The sequence below is a fragment of the Echiichthys vipera genome (genome assembly GCF_963691815.1).
Source record: "Echiichthys vipera genome assembly, chromosome: 5".
Taxonomy (NCBI): domain Eukaryota; kingdom Metazoa; phylum Chordata; class Actinopteri; order Perciformes; family Trachinidae; genus Echiichthys; species Echiichthys vipera.
The window spans coordinates 6,861,237-6,873,068 of record NC_139830.1 but is presented as its reverse complement, the minus strand read 5'-3'; the positions used below and the strand labels follow the sequence as shown (position 1 = coordinate 6,873,068).

The following is an 11,832-nucleotide window of genomic DNA, read 5'->3' as shown; positions in this document are numbered from 1 at the left end:
TGGGAAAAATACATTATAGGATAACCATTAAACTCTTAGCTAAATAAATACAGAAAGTATAAAAAACAATAAACAAACTCTTAGTTAAATATATATAAAGTAGATGTAAGAGTTCAGGTAAAATAAAATACACAGAAAATTAAATCTAAATGTAGAGAAAATGTATAAGATAAAGGTGTATGAAAGTAATGAGCAGTAAGATTAAATTATTGCACTTAAGTGGTGGATAAAGTTATTGCACAAAGAAAAGAAGATACGTGTCCAGGTGTGTAAGAGTAGATTATTAATTGCACAGTGACTGACTCCCCAAAGTGAGGAGTTGTAGAGGATGATGGCCTGAGGAACAAAGGAGTTCTTGAACCTGCTGGTCCTACACTTGGGCAGGAGCAGCCTTCCACTGAACAGGCTCCTCTGGTTGCTGATGACGGTGTGCAGGGGTCGGCTGGCATTGTCCATAATGTTCAGCAGTTTGTCCAGTGTTGTCCATAATAATGATAATAATAACATAAATGACACTGGTAAGAAGAGATAAACTGTAGACAAAGATCTGTATTAAATGGTTATTCTTATAAAAGCCAGGAGGCAGTTGAAAAAGGATGTACTGTTTTATGTGATAAAGAAATAGTTGCAGAGAGAGGAAACTGTAACAGGGCAGTTCAACTGAAAACTGGATTAAGCAGGTCGTTCATCCATTTGTGGTTTCCGATGTGGTCTATGCAATGACTCACATGGTCAGTCAAAATGACCTCAAATGATCAACACATAAAGCTATCCATACATGGTTAGACATGATCTTATACAATAGCTTTGCACAATTTTCCCTTGACACAGAAGTGCTTTTCCTTAATGTTAACCTTTGCGGACATGATCTGATTCTTGGTAATTTGAATGAACCATCACAACTGTCAAGTATCTAATTGTCTTGACATCCACAAATCCCTAATGTTGTATAATGTAGCAGTAGTTACAGGGGGTCCGCATGTACATGAAAGTCCCAGTAGGACCCTTAAGCCAGTTTGCCTCCTATCCTACCTGGAAGATAGCTGTGTGCAAGTCTGTCCTTTATTGACGGGGCTTGTTGGAGTGGAATCAATAACAACATACTGGATAAAGATGAACACAATGATGGAATGGTGGATGGAGTGAGTGCTTACCCCAAGTGAAGGAGTTCAAGTACCTCGGGATCATGTTCACGAGTGAGGGGACGATGAAGCGTGAGTTTGGCCAGAGAATCGGAGCAGCGGGGGCGGTGTTGCAGTCGCTCTACCGCACCGTTGTGACGAAAAGAGAGCTGAGCCGGAAGGCAAAGCTCTCGATCTACCGGTCAATCTTCGTTCCTACCCTCACCTGTGGTCATGAAAGCTGGGTCATGACCGAAAGAACGAGGTCACGGGTACAAGCGGCCGAAATGGGTTTTCTCAGGAGGGTGGCTGGAGTCTCCCTTAGAGAGAGGGTGAGAAGTTCAGCCATCCGCGAGGAACTCGGAGTAGAGCCGCTGCTCCTTAGCGTTGAAAGGAGCCAGTTGAGGTGGTTCGGGCATCTAGTAAGGATGCCCCCTGGGCGCCTCCCTAGGGAGGTGTTCCAGGCACGTCCAGCTGGGAGGAGGCCTCGGGGAAGACCCAGGACCAGGTGGAGAGATTAGATCTCCACACTGGCCTGGGAACGCCTCGGGATCCCCCAGTTAGAGCTGGTTAATGTGGCCCGGGAAAGGGAAGTTTGGGGTCCCCTGCTAAGGCTGCTGCCCCCGCGACCCGACCCCGGATAAGCGGATGAAGATGAGATGAGATGAGATGAGATGGATGGAGTGGAAAAAGCAACGAAGCAACACTGGAACTGTGGAGATAGTGGTCTTTTTGTAATCTCACAGTCCTCTTTTCTGATGATAAAAATAGGACATGTCTTGACAAAGAACAGTAATATGCAAATATATTGTGTAATGTGCATACCCCATGTAGGCATGTTTTATCATCTTGTAGATAAATTTATGTGGAAGAGCTTGGTATGACTAACCTGACTATCTTTCTTTCGTTCTTGACTGCGCCTAAGGCAGAATGAAATTCTATCCTCCAGTGTTTCTTAAGGAATATTTCACAACAGACAGTGCTCAATGCCAGGTGAAACTTTTGCCAAACAGCAAACAAGTAAATATTTAGATATTTAGAACATTAAATATTTGACATTTATGACACATCATATATCATAGATGAGGGTGAGCCATTACAGATTCCCTTGCACAGCTGGGTGTTCACAACGAGCGAACAGTGATGCTCTTTTTTTAAACTGTCGCAAGAGACTTGACAATAAGGACAACATCTGCTCTTCACACCTGACAAACAAACATTAGAAATCTACAAGCAGCTGATGAATGTAAAGGTTTCTCAAATGATCTTTCTGTCTTAATTATATTGAACAAAGTTGGGGTTACACAGGCCTTTTGCATTTGTATAATAAAAATCCACGTTAAAGAAGCCTCATATTGGCTTCTGCCAAACTACAGAATAGACAGCTGTTTTCTGTCTAGTTTTACAGGATGAGGACTGTGGATTATGTCTACCATGACTTACACTGTAGTCACGCTACGACAGGATTGATACACAGACCCCAGTATAAACAGGAGGCAACTAATAGTGCTTTCAATGTACATATAGGGATGTAAATATTGTATTGTCTGAGAAGAAAGCCGATCCCAGCTGACATCGGGTGTGAGGCGGGGTACACCCTGGACAGGACGCCAGTCTATCGCAGGGCACATAGAGATGCACAGAGACAGACAACCATTCACACCTACGGGCAATTTTAGAGTCATCAATTAACCTAACACATGCTTGTCTTTGGATTGTGGGAGGAAACCGGAGAACCCAGAGAAAACCTACGCAGACACGGGGAGTACATGCAAACTCCACATAGAAAGGCCCCAGCCGGGACAAGAACCTGGAACCTTCTCGCTGTGAGGCGACAGTGCTAATCACTACACCACCGTGCCTTCACTCACTAGTAAGTCAAAGTGTGAACTGTCAAAGGGCAATCACAATAAGGACAATAACGTTTCAATTAATTGATACGAGATTGTTTGCCACGATATCCGAATTATCATCTGCAGTATTCTTGTTTAAAACCCGTACTATTTTTGTATCTACAACATATACAGTGGTCACACTTGCCTGAATATAATAGACCGTTGCATTATGAAATACACAGACAAGTACTCTTACTTTTAATATTTTAAGTATACTTTAAAACTCTCAGGATACACACTGTACAGCTACTATGCACTGTTCATACATATAACTATACCCCAACTTATTTTTAATTATATCGTGCTGTGTCTTGCAATGTGTTGTGCAAAATCTCTAAACAATCTAATCAGATACAGGATTGGTGCAGCAACATGTTGTGGCATGTGTCAGCAGTTCATTCGAGTCTGTCCTCTTCCCTTCAAATAGTCCCACCTCTCCTTTTGTCTCTCTATAAAACTCTCTTTCTTTTACAATATCAGTGTTCTCTTGCTGAAACCTGCTGTGCCTCTATCAAATTAAGACCAGACTAACTTTCAGGTAAAGGTTAGTTTTTACTTTTCTGTCGTGTTTTTCATCTCAATCGTAAATCATTTTTTTAATGCCATAGTTTTATTGGAGATTTAAAAACATGTTATTTAAGCTCTGCCAACAATCTTTCTGTTACCACAGGACAGCCTGACTGACATTCATCTTAGTACAACTTTCTAACCTCTTCATCCAACCTTCAGACCATCAATCCTTCCCATCATGTCCACCCCCACTCAGTCCTACCATGAAGGGGCCTACATGACCCTGATGAAAGGCTTGAAAGAGCTGGACCTCCGTGGCACCAGTGTTCCCAGTAACCTGGTGCTAACTGGAGACCATACCTTTCCTTTAGCGGTAAACAGCCGAGGCCAGGTCCTGATGGCAGCCTCTTCGTACGGCCGTGGAAGGATTGTGGTCCTGGGAAATGAGGGCTACCTAGCCGCCTTTCCAGCTCTGGTAGAGAACGCTCTGACCTGGCTCAGAGGAGATGGATCTGAAAGTCAGTCAGTTGGGGTCCAAAAAAACATCAAGGCAGTCGCTGATAACCTCAGCAAATCCAGCTTCCAGGCCAAAGTTGTTGGGGGCTTTAGTAACAATCTGGAGGTTGGTGTGTATGTGACAGATGCCTACAGCGTAGGGGTGGATGGGAAAGCCCTGGTAGCATTTATGAAAGCTGGAGGAGGAGTGCTGATAGCAGGGCAGGCATGGAGCTGGGCTAAAAAGCACCCTAAGGAGAACACACTGCTACAGTTTGAGGGGAATAAGGTTTCTGCTGTAGCAGGGATCTACTTCTCTGAGCATCAGGGTGAGGCAGAGATCCTGCCTGTCCAACCTAAGGTGCCATCCTCCTGGATGGCCTTAGGGTAAGTATATACTCCTCCTCCATTTCATATCTGTGGCTTATCTTTTAAAATGTAAAAAAGTTGAAAGCAACTCATTCAAATTTAATTATGTGATTATTCAGTTTAATTGAGAAACTAAATCAGCCAACTGAAAAGTGATTTAAAGAATAACGATACAGTGCATGGCGATAGACGTCCATTCAGGTTGAACTTTCTGCTCCACCCATCTCCCTCTGTGTCTAACTCTCCCCACTCTTGTCCCTAATGCAGTGTTGGTAAGGATTTTAAGGATGACCTGGAGCTCTTACTCCAGGGAATTTCAGAGTTTGATGTCAGTGATACATCAACTTCGAAGATTCTGATCCACGGCCCACTGGCCTTTCCCATCACCGTTAATAATGGATGGACATTTCTGGCAGGAGGCTACTATGGGCTGGGACGAGTCATGGTGGTCACACATGATTGGTTTATAAAATCAGAGGTGCAGTCTGAATTCATAAATGTTCCTATGATTACTTTAAATTAACAGAGATAATAAGATACATTGAGCACATAGTAAACATTTACTTGTGTGGCTTGTGTATCAGGTCTGAAATACAGTCATGTAATTGCTGGTGAAAGTTTTTATCTTAATGCCACTAGTAGCATATGGATCTGCCAAACCACTTCACATAACTTATTGTGTTCTCTTTTGAAACAACCCCTTTCATTGCAGAGACTGGCTCCATTCTGGAAGAATGCCATTGGTTGGTTGGACCAAGGCCGGAAAGGGGTCATTGGTGTTCAGCCAGACTATACCTATCTCAGCGAGTCAGGGATGAAATATGAGGAGACAAATTTCAGGAAAGACCTCAGTGTATATGTTTGTTCAACATACTATGAGGGTGTGGAGGAAATCCAAGACTTTGTAGCAGAGGGAGGAGGACTGCTGCTTGGTGGGCATGCGTGGAACTGGGTTAATACACACCCTACTAAACACCCAATGAGAGATTACCCAGGTATGAGAATGTGGCACAATATTTTTATTTCATGGTTTCTATTTCAACTCAATGATATATGAAAACATGTGTTTGCTGTGCATAGCTGTTGTTGTACAAGACTTTGACAGTATAATACAAGATATCACCACATTGGTATTTCCAGAGTGCTAAATGCAACACATTTTTAATGTCAAATCTCTATATAGTAAAGGTGGATGGGTAGAGATGGGGTTTAAATTATATGCTGGATTTGCACCAGTCTTGAATCTGTGAGTCATTATATCTGATAACCAGGTCAATCTGAGTGCATATGATCTTACACAGTGTTCACCTTGATCACATGGGAGGAAATATATATAAGTATGTATAAATATATATATATAATATGCCATTAAAAGGGATACTTTACCAATTTTAAATCAGCTCGGTCCACACTGCCATGACACAGAGCTGGGTTTAAATCAGCAAAATATCTCTTTAAATGACAATTACTGTTAGGAATTTGATAAACAGATATCAGATTAGTTCGGAAATTATTATCTTCAGTCTTTCTTTTACACATTTGCAATGTATTATTGTGTGTTTCAGGAAACAAGATCCTGAACAAAATGGGTTTAAGTGTGTTGGGGGACATGAATGAACGCCATATCTACAAAACACCTGTGCCTAGCCAGGTCCTGAAAGACTCAGACCACTTCCGGAACCTTCTTCATCGCTTTGCTGCTCATGTTATCCAGGGCAAAGAACTTACCGAGCAGGAGGAGACACACCTTAAAAATCTGGGCACTGAATGTGCCCAGTTTTTGAGCATGAAGGCCTATAACAGCCACTCCTACACACAGGTGCTGTCCATCCTCACTGAAGTGATGAAGAAGTCTGGTATCCCACAGGTAGGAAACGAATGACTTTATAGTCTGTGATTGAATCTAAGTTCTAATGCTGGGAAAATATCGCCATCTATAGGTCCACCCGAACATTGTCATTGACAAAATAAGTCATCCTCAGCATTTTCTGTGTTATGGTTTCAGAATGATAAGGACAGTTGGCAAACAATTACATACTAAATAGGATGTAGGCTCTAATTATTTCCTAACTATTATGTTTTTCCGAAATTATGTACAGATTTTTAGGTATTCCATTATCAAATGGCTTGAAAAATAGTGCATATAGCAGTTGCAAATGGGGGAATTTTATCTCTCAGGGGGATCATGCCCCTTGGGCTGATGTCCTTCCCTGATATCAACCGATCAGGTTGCGTTGCAGGGATCTGTTTTATAACTAAAGATATTTATTTTGTTTCAAGGTGAGTAGGAAGAACTCTACGAAGGATCCCAAAGACCATTTTCTCCTCAGTGTGGGGACAGAGTTATTTAATGCATCCCGTGATCCTGAAGCCATCCTGCCCTTCCTCATCAAGGATAACCCCTTGATGCCAGTTGTTGAAAACCAAAGAATCAAGATCAATGTTAATACAGAAGGTCAGACCACAGTTGTGAACAAATATGTAAAATCATTATCAGATAAACATTCAGCCCTGTAATTTGTCTGTGTACAAGTATAGTTTAATTTGTGTGTGGCATTACATTGCATTACCTTGAAGCATGTAAAATCTATTTTGTGGCTTACATGCACCGCTGAGTATGATGTTTGCTGCTCTGTGTTAGTGTCCAAAGAGGAAGAGTGGATCAGTACAGGTCTGTACCTCCGTCCTGGTATGAAGACCAAGATGATAATGCCAGCAAGCATCATCAACAAGAGCTGGGCGGTACAGTACACAAAGTCAAATCATTTTTTAAGTGCATTGTGTTTTTGTCAATGTTCTCCTAATTCATACTGCCAATTCAACTCAAGTCAAGTCCATTTCATCAATATAGCCCCAAATCCCAATTTATCTCAAATGGCTTCCTAATCTGCATAGCAACGACACCATCTATTTATTTTTATTGAGCAAGCGATTTATCAATGAAGTACTGACCAGTTCCAATTAAGTTGGGACATTGTGTAAAACATAAATAAAACAGACTACAGTTCTTAGGAAATCCTTTATTCAATTTAATACACTACAAAGACAAGACAATTAGTTTAAACTGTTTTGGGCCAGGCGGAACAAAAGACAGGGAAAGTTAAGGAATCAAAAAACACCCGGAACATTTCACAGGTAAACAGGTTAATTGGAAACAGGTGAATGTCATCATTGGGTATAAAAGGAGTATCCCCAAAAGGCTCAGTCCTTCACAAGCAAGGACGGAGCGAGGTTCACCACTTTTTGAACGATTGTGTGAGTAAATCTTCCACTAATTGAAGAACAACATTTCTCAATGTACAATTGCAAGGAATTTAGGGAATTCATTATCTACAATCCATGATATCCTCAAAAGATTCAGGGAATCTGGAGAAATCTCTACAAGTAAGCAGCAAGACCAAAAACCAACATTTAATTCCCAGGACCTTTGATCCCTCAGGCGACACTTTAAAAACCAACAACATTCAGTTTGCATCTGAGGTACTAGACTTGCCTGATTTTTCAACACAATGTCCTTACATCATTGGAATTTGGGGTTGTATATCAGACATATCATGGACCTAATATATAAATATTATGATCAACCCTTTTACATTGTATGGCCATTTGATTTACTGTTTAATAAGGTCTTGTGCAGCTTACTATTCATTGTTGGAAATACAAAATTATATTGTTACATACTGTTCTTTCTTGCCTCCATTTATTTATACTTTTCTGTCCCACATATTCCATTTCTTCCTCAGATCCAAATAAGTTGTCATACAGACGAGTTGGAGCATGAAGAACTGTACAGAGCGCCACGTGTTTATGAGCGATTCCCTGTTACCTCAAAGGAGATGCAGGTGTCGAACCTGTGGGGAGGACTCATCTACCTGTTGGCTCCAGCCAACATAAAGGTGGAGGGGGCCGAGGTCTTAGTGCAGAAGGCTGTGCTTGCTCCATATTACAAGACTGGTGAGTGTGTGTCACAGTCTGAATCTAAAGCACATAATGCATTAGTTATGAACCTGTTTGCCTAACTGCCTGCTATGGGGCTTTTGACAAATTATTACAATAATTCAAAGTTCGGTTTTGTTTCACCAGAAGAACCACCCTTTATTCCTTTCAGGTGTGACAACAGCAGCTGATTGGTCACTGCAGCGCAAAGCTCCCGCGCCATGGGCAGAGTTTGAATTTGAAAACATCATCTTAACTGTTCCATCTGATGTTGTTCGAGACCTGGAGCGTGTAGATGAGGTGGAAGCGCTTTGGAATAAAATCATGAACGGCATAGCAGATCTGGCTGCCATACCCCGCAAATTTCCCCGCAAAGAACGCATGGTAGCAGATGTGGAGATTTCTGCTGGTAAGTTTTGATTGATGATCCACTGTAGGTGCTGTTAAAGAGGAATGCTGTCTCTATTATTTAAACATTTAAAACTGAATATTTCAGTCTAAGTCCCAGATCCAACGTACTTACTGTGCAATTCTAATATCTACAGTGGAAAAATAATGTAAAATTGACGAGGACAAAAATGTTGACGATTTAGACAAGAAGCCAACTCTAATGTTAGCTCATCACAGTGACTGAGTTTACAAACGGAATCTCGTCTCCTAATGCCAGGGACCAAGTTTGGGAAATCACACTCTTAAAGTGCATTGCCATATCTTTGGAACTGTAGAGCTACACTGTTGGTCTTTCTCTCCGTCCAGGTTGGATGCATGCAGGCTATCCTATCATGATATCAACACCTTCAGCCCCTGAGCTTTTCAGACCAGGTGATGCCAGGACTGAAGGCTTGTGGGGAGAAATTCATGAACTTGGACACAATCAACAGAGAAGTTGCTGGGAGTTCCCATCACACACCACGGAGGCCACATGCAATCTGTGGACAGTGTATGTGCATGAGGAGGTGCTGGGGCTCAACAGAGCAAAGGTGGAGTAAATCAGATTTATTTACAATGGAGATCAAAAGTAGTGAACAAATTGTACATACATTTATTCTGAAATACTGTTATTTTTACTGTTTTGCCATTATCAATGGCACTACAACAAAACTTCATTTTGTGGAAAAAAAACTGAGCCAGAGAAAACATGCTAGTATAGCAATAGTTATGCAGTTCCTTTAAGCTAAGAATATTGAAACAATGAAATGGCCAGCCCACAGTCCAAAACTTAACCCCATAGAGCATCTCTGGAAAACCCTTGGCAACAAATGAATGGCTAAGAAACCCACTACAGTTACTGAACTGTGGAAGAAGAATGGACCGAGATCAAACCAGAGCAATGTGAGAAACTAGTGATGTCCTGTGTCCGCAGATGTGCTAAAATCATCCAGATCTGTGGCCTATACACTTCCTATTCATGTTTGAATCCTTTAGCCCTAAAAAACATTATTTATTTTATTTTATTTTTTTACAAAATAGAGCTTTTTGTTTAAGTGCCTTGGTTATTTTAACAATAACATGCTAGGACAGCACTAGTATATTCCATCAAATTCTGAACAATAAAATATAACAGTATTTCAGAATAAATCAATCAATAAATCAAAATAAATAAAAGTATTTATAATCTGTTCTCTAATTTTAATGTCCAGTGTATACTTGTAATATGTTTGGATAGATTTCCAGAAAAGTCAGGTCTCTAAGTGTAATTATGTTTTGCAAATATCAGTACAACAGAGCATTTTTCAGTCATCTCATTGTTTGTCAGTCCTGTTATTTCCCTTTGTTAACAATATAATATAATAAGAGTGTAATGTTTTAAATACAGGCTTATTCATCTATGACTGCAACAGCACGGAAGAATGTGGTCGACAAGTATGTTAAGGAGGGCAGGAAACTCAGCAACTGGAATGTGTGGGTGGCCCTGGAGACATACTTGCAGGTGTGTTTTTATCAATGTGTCTTCATCAGAAAGTGGTTTACTACATGTGGTTTGAGAAATGCTTTGGCTACGACTCTCCAATTAAAATATTCTGAAATAAGTTGATGGACACCAGAATCCATTCAGCCTCATTGTTGTGTCAAACTGGCCTAGAAAGAGTTTTATTGCAGTTCATTTAGCAAATCTCATAAACATTCATTCCTCCATCAACCTTTTGTCTATTCACATTTCCCTCGACCTCTGTCTCCTTCAATGCAGCTCCAGCAAAAGTTTGGCTGGGATGCCTTTAAGAAGGTGTTTGGTGCCTACCACAAGATAAGTGACTATCCCAGTGACAATGACGGGAAGATGAACCTGTATGCCGTGACTTTCTCCCAGACTGTGGGGATGAACGTCACTGGATTCCTAAAGTCCTGGGGCTGGCCCATAGAAAAGGCTACTGAGAAGAAACTCTCCAACCTGCCTCCCTGGAGGGACCACCCCATGGTCAAGTATGGCTGAATTTTAGAATGCAGCTGATTCAAGTAGTAGAGAAATGGATCGGAGAAATGGGTCAGTGATACTTTAAAAAAATTAATCGACCACTATGGGGTGCCACAAATATCAAACCTTTATATCGCCTAATTTCCCTCGGGGATAAATAAAGTTATCTATCTATCAATCTCATAATTGGCTGCATGGATTCCCACAAAATTCAGTTTGCACAATCTAGGTTCGTGCCTCAGTCGATGCTAAAAATTTGGAAAATGATTGATTTAAGCTGGCATGGCTTTTAACAACAACTCTAAATGTCTGCATGTATCGTATATTCCAAACTTCTCTGAACTCTATATATTTTTTCAAAATATGCAAAATCAATATCTATATATCCACAAGTCTTCATTCAAATGCTACCAAATCTGACACTTTCACATAATACACAGTCATTTGACCCATAGTACATATACAAATAATCACTGCAGCTTTACATTTTTTGCAGCAAACATAATAGCATAGGAAGTAGTTGTCATTGTCTTCACAGCAATAGTATAAGCCATTCATAAGTAAAATGCATATTCCAATTTTAATCTCGTGTCTTTCAGGGTCATATTTACATTAATATTTGGATGCTTCTTTTGTTGATCAGTAAGCTGTCTTCTCTTGATAGATCATGTGCTCTTAAACTAATAAAACTATACATTTCTACATTAACTGTAATTGCTTGGTGATTTTTTTTTACTGTGGTTCACCTCTTTGACACAACAAGAGAGTAAATTTGATTCAATGATCTAATCACATCATAAAGTACAGTAAGTACCATTTGATCCAGGCAATGTTTGTAAGATGGTCACGTTTTTCAGTTGTGTATTCTGATATTTGCCTTACTGTTGAGGGAAAAGACACAGGTAAACAGTCACTGATTCCTTTTATATATTCTCATGTGTGTATTTTTGTGTTTGAATGTTTTATAAGTCGGGTTGGATAAAAGTGTCACCTTAAACATATGCAATGTAACAATGATCTTCCCTTTGTTATCAATAAGCCCCCACCACAGCGACTTCCTCCAATAAGGAAGTGCCATAAAAATTGCAATTCA

At 40.5% G+C, this 11,832-nt stretch overlaps 1 protein-coding gene across 2 annotated transcripts; it reads left to right on the top strand.

Annotated features, from left to right (window-relative positions):
- The first annotated feature begins 2,823 nt into the window (after positions 1–2,823).
- On the top strand, positions 2,824–11,447 carry LOC310947047 (TRPM8 channel-associated factor homolog). 2 transcript variants are annotated; one of them, XM_083913681.1, is made up of 13 exons: positions 2,824–2,994; positions 3,497–3,554; positions 3,687–4,408; positions 4,658–4,868; positions 5,103–5,385; positions 5,956–6,257; positions 6,671–6,845; positions 7,032–7,132; positions 8,134–8,344; positions 8,499–8,735; positions 9,083–9,306; positions 10,143–10,256; positions 10,515–11,447. In XM_083913681.1, the coding sequence occupies exons 3-13, from the start codon at positions 3,765–3,767 to the stop codon at positions 10,755–10,757; spliced, it is 2,745 nt and encodes a 914-aa protein (XP_083769807.1). In that variant the 5' UTR covers positions 2,824–2,994; positions 3,497–3,554; positions 3,687–3,764; the 3' UTR covers positions 10,758–11,447. The 2 variants fall into 2 exon arrangements, with proteins under 2 accessions (XP_083769807.1, XP_083769808.1); XM_083913682.1 differs by lacking the exon at positions 2,824–2,994 and having other exon boundaries at positions 3,519–3,560.
- The last annotated feature ends 385 nt before the right edge of the window (positions 11,448–11,832 follow it).

What these genes read in the sequence shown, in the direction of transcription:
- LOC310947047 (XM_083913681.1), top strand. Translation starts at nt 3,765, where the DNA reads ATGTCCACCCCCACTCAGTCCTACCATGAAGGGGCCTACATGACCCTG. An exon ending in AGAAGTCTGGTATCCCACAG is followed by an intron (nt 6,258 to 6,670) that starts GTAGGAAACGAA and finishes TTTTGTTTCAAG; the next exon opens with GTGAGTAGGAAGAACTCTAC. An exon ending in GATCAATGTTAATACAGAAG is followed by an intron (nt 6,846 to 7,031) that starts GTCAGACCACAG and finishes GCTCTGTGTTAG; the next exon opens with TGTCCAAAGAGGAAGAGTGG.